The following is a 25635-nucleotide window of genomic DNA, read 5'->3' on the forward strand; positions in this document are numbered from 1 at the left end:
AAAGCAATTGCTAAGCTTGTGTGATGGTCAGAAAACTTAGAATAGGGCCCTGGAAATACTGACCAGTAGGACGTTCCTATTTATCCCAGACTGATTTGTACATCATGGCTTAAAGAAAATATTTTGGAAGGACCTCATGACATACTTCTATATATTTCTATCACCATCAGCAGTCTATTTCCAACATGTCTGGGAAGTTGGTGTTTGCAACAGGTTGATAGTTTCTTAAAACCAGGGTTTCTCAGGTACCAGTGGCTCATGCCTATAATCTAGCTGCTCAGGAGGCTGAGATTTGTGTATCATGGTTCCAAGCCAGCTTTGCCAAGAAAGTCTGTGAGACCCTTATCTCCAATTAATCACAGAAAAAGCCGGAAATGTTGCTGTGGCTCAAGTGGTAGATTGCTAGTTTTGAGCAAAAGTTGCTTAGGGACAGCCCAGGACCAGAGTTCAAGCCACAGGACTGGCAAAAAAAAAAAAGAATCCAGGACCAATTCACTTTAATAAATGTCTTCAATGTGGAAGCTTAATAGTGTTATATATCTTATTTAATGGAAAGGCCCTTGACTTAGAAGTTATAATACTTAAATTCTGGTCTTTTCTTTGACCTCTTTCAAGCTTTCATATCTCCATCTGAGTATGAACACCACCAAGGGTTCCTCAATAGTTTTTTTTCCCTCCTCTCAATTCTTTTGATGGTCAGAAAGTTGTCTTACAAATAAGTTTAAAAAAATTTTTTTTACTTCATGAAATTGCCTCTACATCTTAGAGAAAATACTATTTTGAAATAATAATTATAAGAATAGCTAAATTTTATTGACCCCTTACCATGGACTAAGCTATATACTTAGCACTTTACATGGAATATGTCCTCTTAATCTCTTTAAAAATCGTAAGAGACAGGTACAAGGCCAGTTAATAGGCCATAGATACAGGACTTGAGCATCTGGAAAGTGACTCCAGGCCTTTTAACCATGATACTTTTACAGCATCCCTATTATTCATAGAAAGTTTAGAGAAACATGTATAAGAATGTATTGTATGTCACCCAAAGGAAGTGAATGTGTATCCTGGGTTGCAAGTTTTCTGTAAATGGTACTGTCTAGGACACCTTAAGCCACAATATGGACAAACCTGAGTATGAGAATTCACTGGGCCCTCTCCACGTTTTTTTGGTGTTTGTAAGAAAAAGTATGCTTGAGAGAGAGAGGTGGGGGGAAGTGAGAGAGAGGTTATATACAAATACATGGGCATGATTGCAACGAAATCCTTTTTTGTGTGCAGGTTCTGAGGCTTCAACTCAGGGCCCAAGTTCTTTTGCTCAGGCTAGCTCTCTACCACTTAAGCTACAGCTTCACTTCTGACTTTTTTGGTAGTTACTTGGAAATGAGTCTCAGAATGCCCATTCTGGCTTTAAACCATGATCCTAAGATCTTAGCCTCCTGGGTAGTTAGGATTACAGGCATGAGCCACTGACACTTGGCTACAATAAAAAATGTTAAAGTAGCTGCATCTTATTTGCTGGGCATAAAATTGTATGCAACAAATTGTCTAAGATTCAATAGATCTAATTTAAAATTTTCTAAATGTTAAGGCAAAATAGGAGGAACATACATAAAGATCTAAAGCATATTACAAAATTTGTTTGAAGAGTGGAAATTTGATTTTTCCTGGCCATCTTGTAATGTTGACTTTTGGGGAACTTGACTTGGGACCCAGCTAGTTGCTCACTAATGTGTTTGGCTTAACCTCTTACGTATACTGGGATTGGCCAGTAATGGAGTAAGAATTTAGCTTGGCTTTGCTGTCATCTTGTCATAGAAGATCTGAATAGATAGATTCATATTTGTTCTTTTAAAGTAGAACTACAGATATCCATTCTGTTCTTATCAAACTTCCTAAAGGAAAGCATGTTTGGCCAGGAGCAACAGGGTTATTTTATTGATTGAAGATGATGTCAGATCCCTGGAAGTGGCATGATATTAAAGCTGTGAACAGATTAAAAGTTGCAGAATTCATTCTATTTTAGTTCTTGTGCATGACACAAATCTTTACCTTTCTCTAGTAAATAAATCGAGTAATGTTTTCCTTCTTATGTGACTCCTCACATGTACATTAACATAAAATCTTTTAAGAAAAATAACAACAAACTGGACAGTACTTTGCAAAGGTTTATCTTGGTCTGATTTATTTTCTCCTGTGAAATACAAATCAAAAATGGCCTGGAATGAGTATGGGAGAATCGTCTATTTAGATGACATAACGTGAATTGAGTTTTGAAAAGGATGTGAAGAACAGACAAAAATTAAGTATAGATAGTGAGACTTTGGGACAAGTTGAGTTTTCCCAGTCTGGTTGTCAGAGAAAAGACAGTCACAATTATCATGGAGAATCTAAGTAATTCTGGAAAAGTATTGTGCATTGGTTTCTCTCCAGGGCTCAAATTTATAAGCCTTGGGTATTTTCTGGTGTTTCAGTTAAAAAACAGACAAATGTTCTGTTCAGAAGTGGGCAGTAGGACAGTAGTTATTGACCATAGCTTTGTTTATAATTCAGCTTTGATTACAATTTGAAGTTATTCCTTTACTTTGAAATTAGAGGAGGGACCCCTAAAATAATCACCTTGCAGATCAGAGGCAATTTTGCTCTTGATCATGCTTATCAATTGGTCAAAATAAGTTGGAAAGACAAGATTTCTGGGCTTGTTAAAATATCTTCTCACATTATTTTTGGCAAGATTACAAGGAAATAATGTTAAATTGATCACTGTGTGGTTTTGTAGATTTATTTTAACTTGAAAAATGTGGGCAAGCTCCCCAAATATAAAAGTGCTCTTGTGCTTCCTTTGCATTGCCTTGATCCTCTGATGGAAACTCTGGTGTGGATGACATCCTTTCCTTTACATGGTATTTATGAGTCAAGGCTTGGCCATGACACGAATCATGTACATCTACCTAAAACACAAACTTCCACATTTTATAACAATTTAGTTGGACCTAGAGGACTTTTCAGTGGTTCAAAGTAGAAATTGTATATGAAGATTGTCTCAAATCTATATTCTGTGGGGCATTTACACCTAATCTTCATAAATAAAAATCTTGTAGATTCCTTTTGCTCAAACCCTGGGGCCAAGGAAGAGCTGAGAAAGCAAGTTAAACATCTTCTGTTTGGTGGTTGGATTGAGAAGGGCAGTCAACTTTCCTACTCCACCAAGAATGGATGGGCCATTAATCAGTTTAAGAGATTGTAAGCCCCATGAGGGCAGAAAGTGTATCTTGTGTGTCTCTATATTCCTCATGATGTCTAGAATGAGGCTGACAAATGTGTGGAATAGTCAATATGCAATAAATACTTAATGACCTGGCTGAAGTTTTGTTTTTCTTCTGCCCATTTGAGGCTGAGGCAGTCAAATTGGGAGTTTGGCAGTGCTTTCCCTTTGACCAAAAACCTACCTTATGATGACTGCTACCCTTTGTGGAATGTGAGTTGGTAAGCCTTATGAACTTGCCCCACAACCAACAACAATTTGTGGTTGTACCCTAAGGTAACAGTAGGTACAGTTTTTGTCATCACCCGGTATTCTTACAGAGATGGTTTTCCTGAGTCCTGAGGCTAGGACAGAAAGATCCTTTCCAGTGTCAGAGCTCAGCTTTTTCGTCACCTGGAATCTGACATGACCTCCTGAACACAGCTGCAGGAGAGTGAGGTTTCCTTCCAGCCCTAGTGGAGATGGACTCTGCCACTCACTTAAAAGCCAAGCATCACGATACAAGTCATTCATTCCATCGGAAGGAGTGGTTTGGTTAACTGCTGGCTGTTGGTGGCACCATAGAAACGACATTTTTATTTCTCCTTCCCTCCCCCTCCTGAACATTTCAGAGTGACCAGTGATTGGACTCTTGGCGGTGCTTACCCTGAACCTGAGTGTTAGGGGAGAGGGAATCTGCTGCTGCGGTTTCTGGAGCTGTTCATAAGCAAGAATTCCCTATCCTGATCAAGGCTTTAAGCCTAAAAGAAAGCAGAAATAGGTATGGATCATCAGTGTTTGTGTGTGCATGTGCATGTGTGTGTGTACAAACCTGTGTGTTTGCCCACCTGAGTGCCCTATGTGCGTACTGGATGGGGTGGGTTTGGCAGGGGAGGGGGTGGCATCCTCTTCCGGGTCTACAGCAACTCATTGTCTACATTTCTCTGCCTTGCAGCTGAAGGTTGGAAGGGGGTTTTGGCTAGAAGAAAAATAGTGTCATAGTCACCTCTTAAGTGCTAGGCATCAAGAGTTGCATGTTATGCTTGCTAGCCTATCACAAAGTCCCAATTTGGGAATTCAAGTACAGAAACATCAGGGAATCATTAGGGATGAAGGATAAGGGAAGGGAAAAAGGGACTACAGATCGAGTTGCTCAGTCTACTAGTTCTTGGCATACACTACTCAAAAGAATAGGGGTATTTTGGTATGCCTACCTAGCTTGTGTGAAGCCTTGGTTGCATCCTGAGTACTGCTAAATAAATAATAAGTAAATGAACAAATCTAAATAAATAAATAGCAAAACACTAGTTGAAGGTTGAGGGACCAAAATGCTCAATAAAACAATTGTAAACTGAAGAAGATGACCACCTCCATGTATTCTGGGTTATACTCTTGTACCACTAAGGAGATTGGTTTGTATTTCCAGAGAGTTTGGAGACTAATTAATATAGAACTAAGTATTTGTCAGAAGTGATTGAGGATTCTAGGGTTTTCATCTAGAAACCTAGGGCTGGTTAGGTTGACCTTCATTGACTTTCTATGATATCATATCCATTCTTACCAAATTACTTCAGCTTCTTAGAGTGAAAGTTTTCAGAATGTAATATTAGTATTGAATTTCAGTACTTTCCATGGCAGATTACAAAGAATTTTTGTTGCCAATGAATGTACTATGTATGTACTATATATCACTGATAGGAAAGGAAGTACATTATCGCCTACCATTCATTTTTTCAGAAAAGAAAATATTAGTCTAGGAAAGAGGAATTACTTGTTTAGGTTACTAGCACACCATAGTTTGATTAAACTTTGAAAGGATGACCTTTTTATTTTTCAAATTCTTAATGTCCTCAGAGGCACACTTCACTTGAAAGTGGTGTTTCTTTATGCCCCTCCTACCTTATAATAACAATAAAGTACTTTCATGGCTTTGATGACTTAAGAAATATTTGCAACTACTCTCTGACCCAAGCTATTCTTGTATTAAGCCATGGAGCATCCAAAATGGACTTTGAAAAAAAATCTTTCTTTTTAATACAAAAGATACATCTTATAATCTATGAAATCTGAGACAAGCATTTGCATCTATGCAGGGATCATTTCTATTTGGTGTAAACTAAGCTTTCCTCCATCACATGCTAAACTCCTTTACAAATACTGTTTATAGAGTAACTTTCCCCAATTGCCTCTTCTTCCCACATAGCCACAAGACTGGGATGTTTTAGTCTAAATTGTGCCTAGAAATGAACCTTATATATAAGGACCTTGGAAAATTAACCTATTCTGATCATCTTATTTGACCATTCCAGGTGTCCTCAGTCCTCCTAAGGAGGAAGTAAATCATGACTGGATATTTAACTCCTACTAAAAAGGAGAGGAAAAAGCTCTACAACCCCAAGTTTCTCACTGTATTGGTATTACAGGCAGTAATCCCGGCAATTGATTGATTATTTTTTCAAGTTCAATACTCTGTTTCTGCAGTAGAAAAATCCCTCCAAAACAGCTATATTTATCCCTTTAAGAGGATTGATTTATCCATCAACATGGGTGTTAAGCTTCCTGTTTCCCCTTCCCAGGTCAAGGGCAGCCCAAGTGCCCAGTTTCTCTCTCTCTTCACAAGGCACCACCTGCGATAGAGATGAGAAATTCTGATGAACAGCCAAGTGGAGGAACCACAGTATTGCAGCGTTTGCTACAAGAGCAACTGCGCTATGGCAATCCTAGTGAGAATCGCAATCTGCTTGCCATACACCAGCAAGCCACAGGGAACGCCCCTCATTTCTCCACTGGCAATGGGAACCCAAGCCCTCAGAATGATGTGTTGAGTCCCCAAGACCACCACCAACAGCTTGTGGCACACCCTGCTCGACAGGAACCCCAGGGCCAGGAAATCCAATCAGAAAATCTTATCATGGAGAAACAGCTGTCCTCTAGAATGCAGAATAATGAAGAACTCCCTACCTATGAAGAAGCCAAGGTGCAGTCTCAGTATTTTCGTGGCCAACAGCATGCCAGTGTTGGAGCTGCCTTCTATGTCACTGGGGTCACTAACCAGAAGATGAGGACCGAAGGACGCCCATCTGTTCAGCGGCTCAATCCTGGAAAGATGCATCAGGATGAAGGACTAAGAGACCTTAAGCAAGGGCATGTCCGCTCCCTGAGTGAACGCTTAATGCAGATGTCACTAGCCACCAGTGGAGTTAAAGCCCATCCTCCTGTTACCAGCACTCCCCTCTCCCCACCACAACCCAATGACCTCTACAAGAATCCTACAAGTGCCAGTGAATTCTACAAGTCCCAAGGGCTACCTCCCAACCAGCATAGCCTGAAGGGCATGGAACACCGTGGGCCCCCACCAGAGTATCCTTTCAAGGGCATGCCATCCCAGTCTGTAGTGTGCAAGCCCCAAGAGCCAGGGCACTTCTATAGTGAGCACCGCCTGAACCAGCCAGGGAGAACAGAGGGGCAACTGATGAGGTATCAGCACCCCCCTGAGTATGGGGCAGCCAGGTAAGATAGTTCTCTTTCTGTCATTTCCTGACTTCATCCCCAACCAGCTTCTGACGCTGTGTGTTGGGAATCTTAAGGGAAGGAATGAGCAGGTGTATGGTATAACAAACTCTGCAATGCATGGCTCCCACTCAGCTGAGCAAATTGCTTGTCACTCCTAATTTCTAGTGTCATCAGCTATAGTTAGCACTCTATTAAACATTCCCTTGACTTTATAGGTTGGACATGGCCTCGACTACCTAGAAGTGTAAAGGCAGTCTTGATTTTAGCAGCTACTGGCTCTTTTCTCCTAGGATATTGAAAGAAAGATGAATGTTTCTCATCTGAGTTATTAAACATTTTCTTGGGAAGCAGTAACAAATTTATCTTAGACTTTAGTTTGTAGCATCCCATTACTTCCAAGCATTCCCCTCCATACATATCTTATCACTTATTTTTACAAGCAAATCTGTTTCAATTAGTTGTGCTTTTTCAGATATTGTGATTCTTTTGTACATTAAATAGCCACATACTATGGAGGAATTATGTACATGGGCAGGTTCAGAATATGACTCACCTTGTCTTTCTTGAGGTTCTTATAGTCTAGACTGCTTTGTCTTTCTTCTGTAGAGTTTGGTCAATATAGTTTATATCATGGGGCAGAAGACTTAAACCATGGGCAGTGATGGCAGTTATGGTTGTTGTTTGTGCTCTCTGCAAGGGTAATGATTGTTAGTCATAATATTTGAAGGCCTAGGTGACCCATGGAATAGGTCTATGATGTCTTTGATGTTCATCTCCTCTCCTTACTCTTTTGGGATAGAAGGTCTTGGTTTGAAGTCACGGGATGGAGTAGGGTGGAAGTCAGAGAAGTCACCTGACATATCCTGATAATTCATTCTTCCTGATACAGATCCTGTTTTTTAACCAGAGGCAATTGACTTTGGGCTCCTCCTCTAACTTTGCTGATCTAGGATTTTTTTTCTTGCTTAACCATGTTGATCTTCTAACCCTTTAAAGGCAGCTTTCAAAGAGCCCAAGCCCTAAGTTGTGATAAGTGTGTTAGAACAGGAAATGACATAAGCAGAGAGGCCATTCATATTTAAACTAGAGCAAGAACTCCATTCCCATCTGCCCAAAGAAACTGAAGACACAGGGAGGGAGTGCTCTGTTGGACTGAAAACTTCAGAGGAAACTCATTCAAGCCAGAAAAATATCAAAGAATCTGGGGGATTTTGTTTTGCTTTTCAGATCAGTATGGAAGAGTCTGTGGGACTCCCTCTCATACTGGGATGGGCTTATGGTTTGTTGCCTTGTGGGAGGGGCATGTGTTGGCTGAGATGTGGAGCAGAAGCCAAAGCCTGGCTCAGCATATGGCCCGCCTTCCCAGGAAAGCTATTTTCAGAACTCATTCACCAGTATTGTTTGAGATCTGAAATGACTCCCACAGTGTTTGAAGCTAGATGGAAAAGCCCTTTGATCTGCCTAAATAAATAATGAGACAAAGAGCTTTTCTTTTTCTTCCCATACTGATTAAGTCACCAGAGAAATTTAGTTTACATATTTTTTTTCTAGGAAGGTATTATAATTATTCTTCTTTTATAGATTATTATTTAAATTATTTGGATTTTTAGATTATCATTCTCCTGTCCCCTGAAGTGACAGAAACTATGCTGACCTGTCCTTTTTTAAAAGGTGCTGAGAATCTAATCAAGGGCCTCAAGCATGCTAAGCAAGTACTCTACCAGTACACTAAATCCCCAGCTCTTGTTCAGTATTTTAACATACAAGTATGATCTAATAGTTCTTTTTTTATGGGACAGTAGCTGTGTGATTGGTATGCTTAGTGAATAATGAAACAGCCCAAATCCGTGTATAGTTGGCTTGAAATTTTGGTCTAAATCAAGCAACTGATGGTTGTAAGTTTTTTTGCATATACTGTATGAGGGAGTGGTACCTATTGACAGATTCCTGGCCAGAGGTAGTAGTTGAGCAGCTTTCCAGAAGTGTACTACTTTTAGGTGGTGACACAGTTTTCCTTTCTTTTCTTTAACAGATTAGCTATACAGCTTGGTTTGTGAATACCTTTGCAAGTAACTACTGCTAGCTGAAAAGAATTCAAAGGCTAACTTCTTAATCTACAAACTTTTTGAACTGATAATTTAAAATAAAACCTTGTTTGCCTTTAGGCATGCAATGCTGGAGGTTTGCTCTTAAAATGAACAAAATGTTATAAACAATCCTTTGATTACTTCATCTTCCCTATGTCCTCCTTCCTACTTAAAAAAATATCTTGAATGTGTGGAGCTCCAGATGAAAAACAAGGCCAAGCCATCTGAAGAATTTTTAACTTTTTGATTCTTTGTCTTTCTAAGTGGTAAGGCTTTTGTGGATTGTGGTTTATATATTTATCAACTGCTTTAAAAAATTAAGTCATTTCTGTTTATAAAGCAGCCACCTCTTTTCAGTTGTTGAAATCATGCCCAGATCTGAGGTTTCTTGAAATCCTTGTTGAGTGGAATCTCAGGGTGACCTAAGTTTGTGGTTCAGAGCAGAGCTGGTTGTGCAAGACGAACCATCCAGAATTTGCAGTCCTCTCCAGGATTCACAGATTCACCAACTCAGAGCCTGGAACAGGCACAGTTTTTTTCTTTTTTAGTGGTGAGAACTTGGCTTCGGGCTGTTAATGGTATTTGTTTTAATGAGAATGTGTCTGTGGGGGGGGGGCAGTGTTTCATACATGTGGACAGCTGTGTATGTGTGTGTATGTGTTTTCTCTGTGTGTTTGGGAGTGGAGGTGTGAAGGCTTCCAGGCAAAGAGGTGGTAGCAGGGTAGAAGGTGCTGTGTCAGCTGGGTTGAGTGGATTTGACTTTCTCTTTGTCTTTACCAGCTGTCTCTAGAAGAGTGTTTCCCCAACCCATCCCCCACACACTCTACTCCCTTGGCTTTAAGGACATTGATTTTTCCCAGTGATCTCTGTCTTGTATTAATGTCTATTCCCTTATTTTCTACAGAACACCAGTGCAGTGGCCCAGGTAGTCTTAGTAAGGAGCAGGTTGCAGGGTGGGGAAGTATATGAGGAAGCAGATCGGATCTTCCCTGATATCATATGATTCTGTGGTTCTTTTGTGGGGATCATTTCCAGCTGCTGTGTTATGGAAGGACCTGAAGAGTGTGCTGCTCAAGTGGCTACTACTTTTATTTTTACTGTCATTTCTCTTTCTGTTATTATTTTTAAATTCTCGAGTGTATTTTTACTTCCTCTGACATCCTCTAGAATTCTCTCCCTATTTCTTCAGCCCCCTTTTCTCAGAGGGGAATTCATTATACCATTAAGACTGTCCTGCTTTCCAACTGATAGTGGGTGGATGCTGAAGCCCAGATGGAATTCTTTGCTGGAGAGATTTTTCTTTTGTGACGGCCAAAGCCTTTGCTTGTTTGCAAACCTGCCAGTGATGAACTTCCTTGGGTTTTCCAACAGCACAGTGCATTGAGATATACTTCCTTTTCCAGCTTGGGGAACTGAGAAGGGCTGCATCTGCCTCATCTCTGATTATCTTCATACTGGGCTTATCTAATCCAGAACCACTCATCCAGGAAACCTTGTAGTCTCCTCCTTTCCTATGCTCCTAGGAGACTGTATACCGTCCAGGGCCTGGAAAGGTCTTTCAGCCTCCAGGCAGGAGGAAGACCAGTGGCCGACTCTAAGAAAAAGTCATGGTTTGCTCTATGGGATCCAGGGGAGCTGAGTAGAAGCCCAGTCCAGAACTGGGTCTTTAGTCTTTAAAAGTGAATACTTCCCGAGCATTTGCTTTTCAAATTCTGAGAATAAGGATGAAAGTTAATACACTAATTTTTCTTAAATTTTCAAAGTAGATCAAGCAACATGAAATTTAAGCCCTCAGTTTCTACTTAGGAGATGCAAAACCTCTAGCAAATCCCAGCACATTATGTTTGAACTCTAGGGATACCTATAAAATTATAATAGCTCTTACTTCAAGAGAACAGAGCACAGAGTCCATTTTAAATCTGAGAAAATTGAAGGCCCATAGAATTGAAAATGGGACCTATTCTTCAACTACATTTATAAACAGTCCCCAGGCTTTTAAGGGGACTGAGTGTTTTGAGCTCTTGGAAAGAAAGATTAGGCATGGCAGAAAGTTTCCAGTTATAATCATGTCAATTCTATGTCAATTCTTCTATACTCAAGTAGCCTTCATGTCTTCTCCAAAATTCAGCAATTATTTTAGTGACATATATATATGAAGTTGGGAGAATTCGGGTACAATGGAAGCAAACAGGGGCCAAGGAACAAAACTGAGGGTATGAGCAGGATCAATAATTTTGTGACCATCTAGGTTATAGAGTGCCCATAGCAAGTGTTTGGAATCATTTTGTAGCTGTAAAAAGCCCTTAATAGTCAGGAGCTCTTGTGGAGAAAAAAATGATCTACAATTGTATTTGGAGTACATGGGGAAGGGATGTGTTTTAGCATCTGGAATGCCATTTAAAAAGTTAATTGGTCCTGGTAATTTGTCCTAGTTCCACCATCAATTTTAAGCAAATTAGCATAAAGAATAACACATAAGTAAAATGCTAACAAGGTCAAACTATCACTGGTGAGAGTCAAAATTACTATTGCACTAAAAAATATGAAGAACCTAGTATTTTTAGTTTATGTGTATCCTCAGGAAATAGGCTCATGCAGATTAAGTAATTTGAACAAGGTTGAACAACTAGTGAACAGTAGAAAAAGTCTCTAAACTCTCCCCGTCAGGATCCAAATCCATGCTCTTAGCCATCTGTCCTCATTGGATTGAGAAGTGTCAACTGCAGGACAAGCATCCACAGGATATGGGAGCAAATGAGGTTAGCTGGGCATTGGCTGGAGGGGATGAACAAGCTTTTTGTCTTCAATAATCATAGATAGTTATTCGTGGTAGTGGTCATGGTAGAACTTTGTCAACGGTAGGTTGAAGATCTAAGATTCAGCATATAGAAATCACTGCATTGTATCTCAAAAGACTAGAGAATGGCAACTGGGAAAGCACTACTACTAATTCTATCTAATACTTAGAAGGTTGGTTACCTGTTCTAGGTCTTATTTTCCCCCTGTCCAATGATAGAATTTGAATAAATAAGTTTTAAAGGCTTTGTTAGTCCTTATATTTTACAATTTAGAACAAGAAGAATAGTATGCTTTTCCAAATTGTAATATTATTACTGCTAATGGGCTTCATAAAAAGATCAATAACCACAAAATATTTACTAAAAACAGTAAGTATTTGATGTCAGGTGTATATCTTTGAAGGCCCATAGAATGGAAACCTCTTCTTCAACTACATTTTTTATGAATGTATGATTTTTCACAGGTAGTTGTTGTTGGTTTGGTCGGTTGCAGGGCTTGAACTCTGGGCCTGGGCACTTCAGCTCAAGGTGAGCACTCTAACACTTGAACCATAGTGCCACTTCTGGTTTTCTGGTAGTTAACTGGACATAAGAGTCTCACGAACATTCCTGTTCAGACTGGAGTTGAACTGTGATCCTCGGATCTCAGCCACCTGAGTAGCTAGGATTACATTCGTGAGCCACAGGCACCCAGCTGTAGGGTGTTTTTTGATGGTTTGTTGAATTTGAATATTTATGTATGCTGGACAGCATATAAAATGTTATTTCTAACAGATTTATTTAAAACAATGAGGTGAAAATCACTTTGTTGAGGAATCTTTGAGAATGCCTAAGCAATGAGTATAGAGACATACATACATCTTTTAGATTTTTACCAAGTGATCTCAGGGATCATCTGGTTCTATGCGCCAAGAGATCACATGTCTGTTTGTCAAGCAGAGTCATAAAAAGTTGGGCTGGGAATGTCTAACTCTTGTCTATTCCTCATTTTTCAGGTGGCCTCGTGGTGCTTCCTCATGTAACATTCTTGGGCCTCAGGACAGAACTTAACCAAAGTTTGCCCTTTGTGTTTTTCAGGCCAACACAGGACATCTCGTTGTCATTGTCAGCCAGGAACTCTCAGCCTCACAGCCCTACTTCTTCTCTGACATCTGGGAGTTCCTTGCCCTTGCTGCAGTCTCCTCCATCTACTAGATTGTCTCCTGCCCAACACACCTTGGTCCCAAACCAAGGTGACCACTCAGCTCACCTACCTAGGTCACAGCAGCATTTTCTTTCTAGTCAGGCTCACCAGGGGGATCATTACCGTCTCTCCCAGCCAGGCCTGACTTCAGCACAGCAGCAGCAACAGCCAGGAGAAGCCTACTCAGCCATGCCTCGGGCTCAGCAGTCTGCTTCCTATCAGCCTATGCCAGCTGACCCTTTTGCCATTGTCTCACGAGCTCAGCAGATGGTTGAGATCCTCTCAGATGAAAACCGGAACTTAAGGCAGGAGTTGGAAGGATGCTATGAGAAGGTGGCAAGACTGCAGAAGGTGAGGCTCCCATTGTGGGACATTAAGGGCCTCCTTTAAATTTTATAAATTAGTAGAACTTAATATTCCTACATTACTTAGAGGGTTGGGGAGATTTTATATCTAATGGGGTCCAACTTTGAAACAATCCTCTGACTATAGGAAAATTATATTTTATAATTATATTAGAAGGAAAAATTACATAGCTTCTTCAGAACCCACTTCCCCAAACAAGATATAACTGATTGTTCTACAGTTTTCAAAAGCAGCAATGGTACTTCTTCATACTGGTGAATCTATGTCTTGGGAGAATTTGGCAGCATTTGAAACACTTATGTATTGATTCTGTTTTCCCCCATTTAAATATAAAACCATAGTTCATAATTTCTAGAAAAATTTCCCCAGTTGAAGTTGGTGCCTGGCCTGCCTTGTTTAGGAAAGGGTTCAGTGAACACTTCCTAGTGGGAGTTCTTGGTATGCTTTTTCAACACAGGACCTCCTCCCTCCTTTTGCTTTGGTTCTTCTCCATAGCTTCAATTTAACATCTGCTGTCTTTTTTTTCTACTGTGTGTGGGGGGTCAAGAAGGACTTAGCACCACAGCTGGGTGACAGGTGACGGCCCTAAGCTAAGGAAATAGAAAAAAGAGTGTGTGTCCCCAGTTCACATTCTTCCTGGCCCCTTCTTGTCTTCTGCAGCTGGGAATTTAACTCTTACATGCCCCAAGCTAGGAACTTTAGGTCTTCGCCTCTAGTGACTGTTGGTGAAAAGAGGCTTTGTCTTTGGCAGCTTTTTTTTTTTACAGCTTTGCCATTATGGAGTGGCATGATCTCCCTGCAATGTACACTGTTGAAGGAGGTAAGACTCTAAAGATGGAGGAGAGAAGGGCAATTGCCTTTGTATTAGTCAAGAGCACAGTCATTACAAGACACCAGAAGTGGCAATTTCATGGGCCTAAATGATGCTTTGAATTTGCCAGTACCACATCTGTGCCCTAAAGTAGAAAAAGGCTTGTAATCAGCAAAGTAGTTCTATGTGGCAAAACTGCATCTTCTCATTTTTTTCATATCTAGATGGAAGCTATGGGGGAGGGGTGCAAAAAGAGTGGTTTCTTTTTGTTCTTCTGAATTTAACTCTACCATTGTCCCATATTATATTTGCACAAGAAATTCTATCCACATGTACAAGAAATGTATGAGTGACTAGATTTATATAGTTAACATCCTTCTCTATAGTCTTAGTTCAAGGTTACCTTGGCCCCATCTTTGATGTAATTAATGATGGCTCTTTACCAAAGAATCTATTTGGTCATTTTAGGGACTAGAGTGGGAGACAAGGAAGAGGATAAGAATAGCTTTTCATCGTTTTTTGTTTGCTCGATGTGGAAAGTTGATACAAATAAGTACCATTGGCACTGTGTTTAAGTGTCAGGAGAAATGGGAATCTGGGCCAACTCTGAAGTGGAAGGCAAGTACAGGTAATGGCAAAGAGGAAAAAGAAAGTGGGAGCATAAGGTAGACACTAGATGGTTTTTGAAATATATTACAGTACCTGATGTTCATGATGGTAATAAGTAAACAATGTAAGTCTACCCTGCCCTGCAGTTTCCCAGGCCAAGCTAGTGGTTCTGTCACCCTACGAGTTTTTTTTCCTGGAACACCATATTGATTCATGTGTGGCTTGCCCTGCCCTTCTGAAAGGGATAGTATCTTCACAAAGATAGAGAGAAATGAGTACCAGGTCTTGGTGTAGTAGTCTGAGTACCTTGGTAAAGGAACTGTCTTCCAGATGTGGCATGTGTGAAGAAATAGGACACAAGGAAGTGGGAAGCCTTCATCATTATCTCAAGACTATGTAGAGCAATGAGCATCAAGCTTACTTTTTGAAATGAAAATATTTATTTTCTCCACCTAGCACTTGAATTTTATGCCAAAGCTTCATCAGGCACAGGCATGATAGATCTGGCTCTAAAGGTCATTCACCAATTTTCACCTTTGTGCTGCTATTATGGTGCCATATGCAAGGAGCAAAACACTTTCAAGTCTGCTTTTTTCAATGATAATAAGACTCATTTGTTTGAAGGCACTGGCAGGATTTTGGAGATGGGGACAGGCTGAACCTGAGTTGTTTGGTAACCTTACCTTTCTCTCCAATTTCTCACTGGGTACCTGGTATTTCTCCCCACAAAGCACCCTGAGCTTTGTATAAAGATGATAGTAGAAAACTGAGAAGAAATGTAGAATGGTTGCAGGAGTCAATCTTAATTTGAAAATTGCTTAATAGGCCAACGGTTTATTTGTCTTATACAAATTATATGCAAATAATCTTTGATTTTTATGTGTGCAGTGGAGCTCTACTGATTAGAGAGACTCTGGAGTCTAATTTCTTGTTTTCTAGCTGATTTTAACAGGACCTTTTATCTTAAATTTTATCTTTTATTTGACAAGATCTACAGGAGTGTCATAAAACACAAATCTAATCATGAATTTCAGCTAAAAAAGTTCACATGCCTCACATGAAAACCTTTTAATGATCTGACTCCATCTATCTTGATCGCCATATTTCTCTAGCTTCCCTCTGCCTACACCACAGTGTCCAGCAAAATGAGACTACTAGTCATTCTGGGAATGTATTTGCTCACTCAGAATAGAATATCCTTCCCCTCACCTCTGTCCATTGAAATCTGACCCAACATTGAGGATGACTCTAAATGCCACCTCTCCCTGAAATCATTTTACTTTCCTTCTCCAACCATGAATAACATTTATTCATTCTTGGTGATTTATAGCACTATTAGTTCTTTTTATGATTTTTATAAGCATACACTAATTGTAAAGGAAGGGTTTATTGTGTCATTTCCATACATTCGTACAACGTATCCAGATCAAACTCACCTTCCTCTATCACACTCCCTTATGCTACTTTTTGCAATGTCAACAGGTCTGGATAAACAATTTGGACCATCTTAAAGGTATATCTTGACCTCTGTTCTTTGATTTGAATATATTCAAAGCTCCTTAAGCTTGAGGATAATGTGACTATAATCATTCATATTTCTACATCCCAGTTAACCAGTTTTTAACTGGGTTCTTGATTAAATGTCCCTTAAATTGAATGAAATTATACTTCATGACACTAAAGTTTCGGGTTTTTAAGGGTTATCTCTGCCTCTAACTTGCTCTTGGGAAAGGCAATTTTACTTTCACTTCGTTGCCTAGGCAGATGTCAGGGTAACTTGAAATGAGCATGTGAAAACTCTTAGAATGCTCTGAAATTTTTGCATACAGTATACATTGTTATTAACATTTTCAAAGTTGATAAATTTGTTTTCAGAAATCATTTATAATCCTATTTGTGAAGTTTATACTATCTTATCACTTTCTTTGAAAGTGGAAACTATTTAAATAGGTAGAGCAGGATAGTTATAGCAATAGCCTTTTCTGAAGAAATCTCATGAAATAGTGAGTTAATTTGCTGAGCTTGTGGTTGAACTTGGAAAGTCATCTTTGAAATCTTTACTTCTGTCTGTGTTATGCTTGAGGCCTGGCCATTTGTAAGCCCTGGCAGAAAGTGTCACTGAGATTTTGCATGTTTCCAGACTATCTTCTCCATCATCATCACCATCTTTCTTTATTATGTTAAGGTGGAGACAGAAATCCAGCGTGTCTCGGAGGCATATGAGAACCTTGTGAAGTCTTCCTCTAAAAGAGAAGCTCTGGAGAAAGCCATGAGGAATAAGCTGGAAGGCGAGATTCGGAGAATGCATGACTTCAATAGGGATCTGAGAGGTAAGAGAACAAAGGGGCTTTACTTTGTAGTTCTTTTGTGTAGACTAGGCTGTCCTCAAACTCATGGTCTTCTTGCTCCAAATCCTGTGTTCTGAAGTTACCGACAGACCTCCATACCAAGCTTTTGGCTTTATGTTTCTGAGATAGTTACAAAGTAGTGATAGAAAGGGCTGAGGAAGGAGTCAGTCTATTTGGGTTTGTCCAACCCATTGGTAGGGTCAGAAAAATTATAAGACCTATACCAGGATGGTGTGTGTGTGTGTGGTGTGTGAATGAAATAATAGTTTGAAGATGGCTGATCTAAGTGACAGTTAGTCATGACTAGGGAAGTTTGAACCCATTTGTCCACTCCCATGATTTGGTTCAGCATTTCTTCCTTTATAGATCTATCAGGTGTGCCTTTTGCTTGTACAAGCTTTAAAATAGCAATGCTGTCTGTTATTTTTAGGCCTTATTTCTCCCTTTTTATGTTTGTCCTCACTTGATACTGAAGAATCTGGGAAATATTTCCGCTTTAAGCCATCATCAACACTGACCTTGGGAATATTTTCTATCTTAAATTTTAATTAGCTATAAAATCAAAGGGCTTGGTCTAGATGCTGCCATGATCCCTAACTTGATGATATGATTTTAAGAACTTCTTTTTTATATTAACATATTTTATTGTAAAGATACTGTACAGAGGGGTTACAGTTATATGAGTAAGGTAATGAGTGCATTTCCAATCAAGCACTGTTGCCCCCTACTTTATTTTTCCCCTACCATCCCTTCCTTCCTCACCTCCCCAACTCCTTAATAATAGTGATATTCTTTTCCTTGGTTAATGTGATGTATGTTTATATATAGTCAGGAGTGGACTATTTTGTTGAAACTTAAAGTTCTGTACTTAGGACTAACAATGTTAAGTAGTACTTCCTTGATCCCTGCCATATTCTATTATTGTTTTGAGATTCACATTTGTAAATCTAAGTTTGTGTCATTCACTTTCGTTTGACAAGAAGATACTGGCTTGTTTTGTGAAAGGTCAGTATTTAGAGGGCAAACATCATGTGCTTGGAAGTTTTTATTTGAGGCCCTGTTGATTGTCTCCAAATTCCACAGAACGTCTAGAGACTGCCAACAAGCAGCTTGCAGAGAAAGAGTATGAGGGATCAGAGGACACAAGAAAAACCATTTCTCAACTCTTTGCAAAAAGTAAGTCTAAAAGCTCCCATAACTGGTATGAATATCTGATGGCAATGAGGTATGTTAAAAGGTTACACAGTTCTCTAGCTTTTAAGGACAACCAGAACAGAATAAATGTCATTTAGATTTTTCCCATTATTCATGCATGAAATTGGAAGCTTCTGTTCTTTTCCTCATAGGTCAAGGGGCCAGCTTGTGGCAACATCTAGCTATATCAAATGGTTCTCTCTGTATTAAGTCCGAGAAACCCCTTAGAATTCTTGCTGTTATCATGGCTAGCTGAAGACAAGATATTAGTCCACATGGGTTCCCTCAGCAATGAAGGAATTTCCTTAGTTGGTTACATATGCTAGCTCTGGTAGACATGGGATGAATATACAAGCCTGTTGATTTGTGTTTGGAATCTCCAACCTGTAGCCAGGGCTGCCTTAGTTAAGTCCTTAGTTATATGATATCATTATGCATTGGCAGACTGCAAGAGTGGGGTGGGTAGTACACTTCTGTGTCCTGAATTAGTGATTCTGATTGTAGAGTTGCATGGTATGGAGCAGAGCAGAGCTGTGTCTTCCTCATTATAGTGTTTCCTTTGTCTGAAAATACATCTAGGACTGTAACAATGAATTAATTCTTTTCTTTATCGGTCCCTAATGGACTCCACCCAGCTAGACAATGCCCAATTCTTTCCAATTGCTGTAATAAAAGCAGCAATAAAAACTTCATAGTGTATTGAGTCCACAGGGAGAATGAGTTAGGGGAAACAGATGAACTGCTCTCATTTCTCCAATGCCTGAAGTTGATTTCCCTTGCCCCCAGCCTTCCTCACTGTGCCTCTTGCTGTGTAGTCTTGCTTGGAAGGGACTTGTCTTCCATTTTTGCTGGGCTGCCCAATGACCCTTTCAAGTCATTTCATGCAGTTTTCAGGTAGCTTTTACAAGTTTGTTTGATCTTCTGTTACAGTATTTGCCTCTCTGCCTGGGTTTCTGTATTGTGCTTTCATTCCAGAACTGATTTTTTTTCTTCCTCTTTGCACTAAGCCTTCTGCCTTTTTCGGTAGTCTTAGATTAGAGTAAAAAAATGTTGTTTTCTGTCTCATCAGTACCTTGGGTGAATTGTTGTAAAGTTGCATTTGTGGTGTGGCAGTTGCCCCAGAAGCAGAATGAGGGTAGCAGTTTCCCAGAACCAAGCAAAACATAGGGATTCTTGCCTTGAATCTGCTAGCTTTTACTCTTCTCTGTGTACAGAGGGTATTTCAGGTGGCCTAGGAGCTCTATCATGGGCTTTTAAAATGTGGTGATTTACTACATCAAACTATGTGAAGATGGTCTGTTAATAGTCATAGAACTAAGTGGTGAAGAGAGCATGACAAGGCCCTGCAAGGTCCCAAATCTGGCAGAAGGAAAGAAAAAACTGTTGAAAAGCTTTCTTGTAGAGTAAGCTTCTGCAATTCCAGAGAACACTAGCAACTCAACCCAGAATGCGGTTGAGTATAATAGAATGAGTTTTGTATAAACCACATTTAATTATGGACTCTACTCCTTAATTACCAATTGTGGGACCTTATGCAACTTAGTCATATGTGTGTTTTCTTATACACAAAATAAAGAAGAAAATTATAACTGCCTTGTGGTTGTTCTGAGGATTAACTTAGTACAATACTTGGTATATGGTAAGTATTCAACAAATGTTCAGTTCTTTCCAAGATACATCTGTTCAGATAGATGTACATGAAGTCAAGGTGAGAAGAAAAACAGAACTGCCTCATTGAAGGTTCTTCTACAACCTTAAGGTTTAAGGTCTTGAAGTAATGTGCTAAACCTCCAAACTTATATCCAAACTACTCATCTTCCCATTTGAGTTTTTAGTGTGAGGTTTTATGTAGTAAGAGGAAAAAAAACTAGAATGGCATGAGATATACATACACAATGGTCCTTTGTAGCTACAATGTGATATTTGATACATTAAAAATACAGAATTGCTACTCTTAAAGGTCTGGAGAGTCACCTTCTCATTCTAAAAATCAGTATAAAAACCTGTCACAGCTGGGCTCTGGTGGCTCATGCCTGTAATCCTAGCTGCTCAGGAGGCTGAGATCTGAGGATCATGGTTCTAAGCCAGCCTGGGTAAGAAAGTCCATGAGACTCTTTATCTCCAATTAACCACCAGTAAACTGGAAGTGGTGCTGTGGCTCAAGTGGTAGAGTGCTAGCCTTCAGCTGAAGAGCTGAGGGACACCATCCAGGCCCAGAGTTTAAGCCCCATGACCGACTCCCCCCCAAAAAAACCTGTCACATTTCAATGAAAGGCTTCTTATGAAGCTGTACATTGTCATTAATCATGGTGAAGATAATTATCCTTTATATAATAAGTTCCTTTAGTGTTTCATCATATTTTCTAATGTTTCTTTTATTTAAGCAAATTTATTATCTTATTTTGGTTCTTAAAATATTATGTGTTAAATAAGAGGATTTAGTGCCTGAGTTATAATTTTCGCCACTAAAAAATTCTGTTTTTTTAGAAATTTCTTAGAATTCCACATCTCTATGTATACTACTCACTCATCTGTTCTTACATGCTATTTTTACAATGAAAACTCTTAACATGCTAATTGTGATCATTTTGAATTGATCATCTAAGGTTCTGATACTTGCTTTGTCTATTCAGATTGTGTATTTTACATTGCCTTATTTTGTCATTAATGAGTTATAGGCATGATGTATAATAGGGTAAGCGGAACTGTGAATATAGGTATTTGAGTAATATCTGCTTTTTATGTTTGTTCAGAACATAGTTTACCTCTGCAGTATGGTCTGTGATCTAACAATGTGGGGCAGGAAGGGAGAAAGCCATGTACTATGATTAGGTCTCAATCTTTCAGAGGTCTTAGGCATCTGGATTGTGACTTTCACCGATATTTCTCAGTTTTTCCTCCCAGTGGGTAGTATAGGATGATCAGAAAGTGGTTAGATTTGAATTTTCTTTTTCCCACATGACAGGTTTGAACAGGCTGGAGTTGGGTATTACCCTTCCCCCAAACTAGTTAAGAGCTGAAAAAAATTCAAAAGTTTAGGTTCTGGTTAAATAGTTTCTCTTGGGGCATGTCTTGTCAAGAACAGAATGCTGTGGTATCTTTCTTAATGGTTACTTTATCCTCCCTCCCTCCTGCTGATAACAGGGCCATTTTTCTCTGATTATCACTGTGAGCTCCTGGAGGCTAAACTCAGCAAAGCACAAAGTTCTACCATCACTGGATGGACTTATCTCTCAGGCTTGCCCACACTGAGCCTCCAACAATTCATTAATTATAGTTCAGGTTCAAGCCTGTTGCTGGTTTCCCTAGTTTCTGTTCATGGGAATCTAATCACCTAAATTGTGATTCTCCCTGTCTACCTGTCTATTTCTCCAATTTTGAGTACAGAGGTTTGCCTTCTGAAATCACTTTGATGATGAATCTAAGTAGAGTTGTCTTTTTCAGTTCATCTTTTTGGTCATTGTTAGGATAGACATTTAAACCCTAAAGTCTTTCTTCCAGATCAGAAACCAGAGGTCCTATTATTCAGTATTAAAACCGAGGAAAGGTGGTACTTGGGATAATGTGGAAGTCAACAAAGTCAAAGCAGGGCAGGTATTAAAGTCAAAGTCCTTTTTAAACTTTTTAGAACAGATTCAGACTATAATATTTATTTAACCATCTTGGTATATCATCCCATACAAACATTGACACACTGTATATTCTCATAAAAGAAATACCACTTCAATCAAGTGCTTGATTTTTATCTGAACAGAACAGAGTTTTGCAATGAATTATTTTAGAACTCTTTAATTTTCTCTGCTTTGTTGGGTCTTTTCTCTTTCTCCAATATATTTATAGAATGAGGAAAAATCGGGAACTTTTTATTGGTTTTGATTGCTCTTTTTCCAGTGCAAAGACATTTTGAATAAATAAAGTTGAAGAAAGGAGCTTAGTTCTCTATTTAAGCATTTTATTTTTTCCCTTCTCCTCCCCAAAGTAGAGAAGTGTATATACAAGATGCAGGGCACCAACACCAAATACAGTGAAAACAGGGGTTATACTGTGGAGGAGGAACATACAAAGAAAAAAAATCCTCTTCTGATTTGTTTGTATATAGAACAGTAGGCTATCAAATAATATGTTCATCAGTTTTGCTCAGTTAAGGCTTTGAGCCAGTTCCAAGATGACAGTATTGACATTACATGTTCTGACAGATAAAGAAAGCCTGCGGGAGAAGGAGAAGCTGGAGGTGGAACTGGCCACTGCCCGTTCTACAAATGAGGACCAAAGACGGCACATTGAAATCCGAGACCAGGCACTGAGTAATGCCCAGGCCAAGGTGGTGAAGCTGGAAGAAGAGGTATGGTTTTTTTTCAGATAGCCTAAGGGTCAATGAGCTAGGTAATGAAGAGGACTGTGATTCCCATGTTGGTGAATTTGCAGATTATATGCTCTTTCAAGTAGGAAAGTACCATCTTTTACTCCAGTTATAGTTGTGCTGATGTGAGTGAACTCCCGATTTCAATTTTTCCTCTCTGAAAGTTCCTTTATTTTGCTCTAGAATAGAAAATCTCCACAATCAGGACAATTTCCATTTGCTCATTTGTATAATCTAAGTACTCTCAAATTCTTCCTAGAACGTAGCCCTGCCTTAAGTCTGTGACAGGTAAGTAGGTAGGTAGGTAGGAACAGACAGGCAGATAAACAGAATGTCTATCATTTAAAGCTTTATTTTGGAAGAATTAGAAAATGAGTCCAGATATTTTAAAGTGCTGCAAGTATCTTGTAATTAGAATGGTGCTTGTCTCCCATGCTCAGTGGGAAGTTAGTCTCATAATAGGTCAAATATGCATCTTTATGGCCACACCTTTTCCTTTTGGATTTGGCAGATTCATTTGGGAATAAAAGCACTCTTGGGAAGTCTGGAACAAGATATTACCCAATTCACAGTTACAACAAGAGAATACAATGGCCAAGATCATTGCTGTGGCTCAAAGACTAGTTTTTAGAACATAATTATGTGGTGGGGGAGAACTTGTCGAGTATTAGTGTATCAGAACGGAGCCTTCCCTTGACAAATACAAGAGCCCTCAAACTATTAAGCTTACAATTAAATATGAATCTGATTAGTCTCCATGTAGTTGTTACTCAATTGCAACACTAAACTGTATTCATGTGAAATAGAGGGAACTTTATTGCTGGGTGTGATTAATTAATCTTGCATGTCAGTTGTCATCATAATGAAGTACAACCAACTCTTAGAAGTTTTGAACATCTGGGAATGGGTGTACTCTAGCAAATGTTGATGCTAAAGTGTAACTTGGTTAAAACAGTCACACCATACTAAATTCTACTTTAAAATTTGAGTTATTTTAAGGGAAACGAGCCTCTATTTTAGCAAGTCAAAAGTTTTATGAACCTGAGACCAAATACAAGTGTTAATCCCAAATGGCTATTGTATGTAAGGTATCTTTCCTGCTCTTATTAGTTTTCTGATTCCTGTCCCCAAGTAAAAATAGTCCTATTTTTCAGATCTCCTGACTTACGAGTTCCCTCTGCTTTCCTTTTAAGTGCTGAAAAGCTTATTGGAGTTGGGTTATGGGCTCATAATTTACCAGGAGGAGTGCCATGTAACCCATGATATCCTTTAGCCTGATTTGCATAAATGTTAACTTCAGGTTGTTTAACCTAAAGTATTAATATCAGGCAATGTCTTGCATCTTCACTTTACTATCTCAGAAATAAGTAGGTTGCTTCATTGAAAAAGGAAGCCTTGTATCTGTATGATGTCTTTAGATACCTTATACATTAAAGTCTTATTCTTTGCAAGAAAATTATACCTACATTAAAAGTGTGTGTGTGTGTGTGTGTGTGTGTGTGTGTGTGTGTGTGTGTGTGTGTGTGTGTGTGTTTAGAGCTAAGGGACTAAGAGATCTGTTGGTAATTACATGGCCACTGTTGGGTAGAGCCAGGAATAAAACTGGTATCTCATGACTCTTTTTTTCTTGGGCCCTGCTGCCTGTCTGCAGGTCTGAATCATCCTTTGGTTCAATTCCCAAGAAGCAAATGTGGGCCCCTGTTCAAATTTAGAAACCTCTGTATCTTTTTACATTATTCTTTATTGGCAGATAATAGTTTCACATTTTTACAGGGTGCAGTGTGATGTTGTGATATATTTTATATATTATGTATTGATCAACTTAGTATACTTAGGTTAGCCATCATCTGAAAGATTTAGCATTTCCTTGTGATGAGAACATTCAGCATCAACTCTTCTATTTTAAATTATGTAATATAGTGTTAACAATTTCTTCTCTGGTTTGGATGTGACCTAGTACCCAGTATATCTCTATACTCTGTATCCTGGCCTTTGGGAGTTTGAGTTTCTACCTTTACTATTGCTGTCTTAAGCTGGATGTTCTCTGCAATCACAATGCCCTAAGCTATAGGCAGAAATGTTTCATCAGGTGCACAGAAAACTTTTCTTCTGACATCAACTCTTTCAGGTTCTTTGCAGATGCTTTCTTGGTCCCTACTTAGCTGATGTACATGGAGGTATCTTGTTTAGGGTGGGATGGTTCATAACTAGACCTATTTTCTTGGTGAGTCACTGTGATCCATGTCTCAACACCCATCAACAGTTTATTAGAAACTAACTAGTAACAAAGTCTGCAGCCTTCTTGTCATGTGTGTCTGAGGATACATTATAGGAGATAATTGGTTATTAACCATGGAAATAAAATACATGTAAGAAGAAGAGATTCATCTGTAGCTCTTAGTGAACATTACTTGTTAAAAGTTACCTGATGTTTCAGTCCTCTGATGCTTTACTGAGCATTCATTGAAGAGATTTTTAGTTGTTTCTCAGGGCTTTCCCAGAAAACATGTAGCTTTACTATTTTAACAAGTTCTAAATAATTGAATGGATTCCAGTGAATTGTGTCTATTGGCTAGATATCCCACATGAGCCTTTCAATTATTGTTGTTTTTCATTTACTTCAAACTTTCACATGGAATCAGACAATTCTGAGTTGCTATTGCTAAAAGAGGTAGAAACATTGCTTAGGAGAGCAAGATAAAATCTTCTCTATACAGCAGAGTGTCACAAGACTCATAATGTCTTCCATTCTGAACCCAAATCAGTTCTCACATAAAGGTTATGGCATTGTATCTCAGAAAAAATAAACCAATTCTTTTTCTTTTCAGAAAACTTTTTTCCTACTATCAGAGCTGGATTGACTTGTTCACGGGTAGTATTTATCCTATCTCTCCTATCCTGTTCAAAGGAAAACTTTCTGTTCTTGAGCTTTGTTTGACTCATCCCCATTACATCCCAATCATTTGGGGGTAAAAATGTCTAAGTATAAAACATTAGGTATTGATAGCGCTCAAACAGATATGGTAAGCATTGTTCAGTGGTTTCTTCATAATATTTATGAACACTTCCAATCCAAGAAAAGTGTTCATAAGTAGACAAGTTGTCTTGAGAGGGAGATGGCT

The 25635-nt window shown here is 39.0% G+C and overlaps 1 protein-coding gene across 5 annotated transcripts in view; it reads left to right on the forward strand.

Moving 5' to 3' along the window:
• The window catches only part of Amot (angiomotin), an 82752-nt gene that overhangs the window by 13255 nt on the left and 43862 nt on the right, over positions 1–25635 (forward strand). For 4 of the 5 annotated variants that reach the window (XR_006148954.1, XM_042690065.1, XM_042690067.1 and 1 more), the window contains 6 exons: positions 3877–4025; positions 5821–6754; positions 12720–13176; positions 16797–16941; positions 18043–18135; positions 22350–22495. Coding sequence is in view for 4 of the 5 variants with exons in the window: in XM_042690065.1 (XP_042545999.1) it covers positions 5883–6754; positions 12720–13176; positions 16797–16941; positions 18043–18135; positions 22350–22495 (1713 nt within the window). In the remaining variant the exon portion in view is untranslated. The remainder of the gene's footprint in view (positions 1–3876; positions 4026–5820; positions 6755–12719; positions 13177–16796; positions 16942–18042; positions 18136–22349; positions 22496–25635) is intronic. The other variant, XM_042690068.1, reaches the window with a different exon arrangement.

The sequence above is a fragment of the Dipodomys spectabilis genome, unplaced genomic scaffold, assembly GCF_019054845.1.
Source record: "Dipodomys spectabilis isolate Male_0828 unplaced genomic scaffold, ASM1905484v1 ptg000132l, whole genome shotgun sequence".
NCBI classification, from domain to species: Eukaryota; Metazoa; Chordata; class Mammalia; order Rodentia; family Heteromyidae; genus Dipodomys; species Dipodomys spectabilis.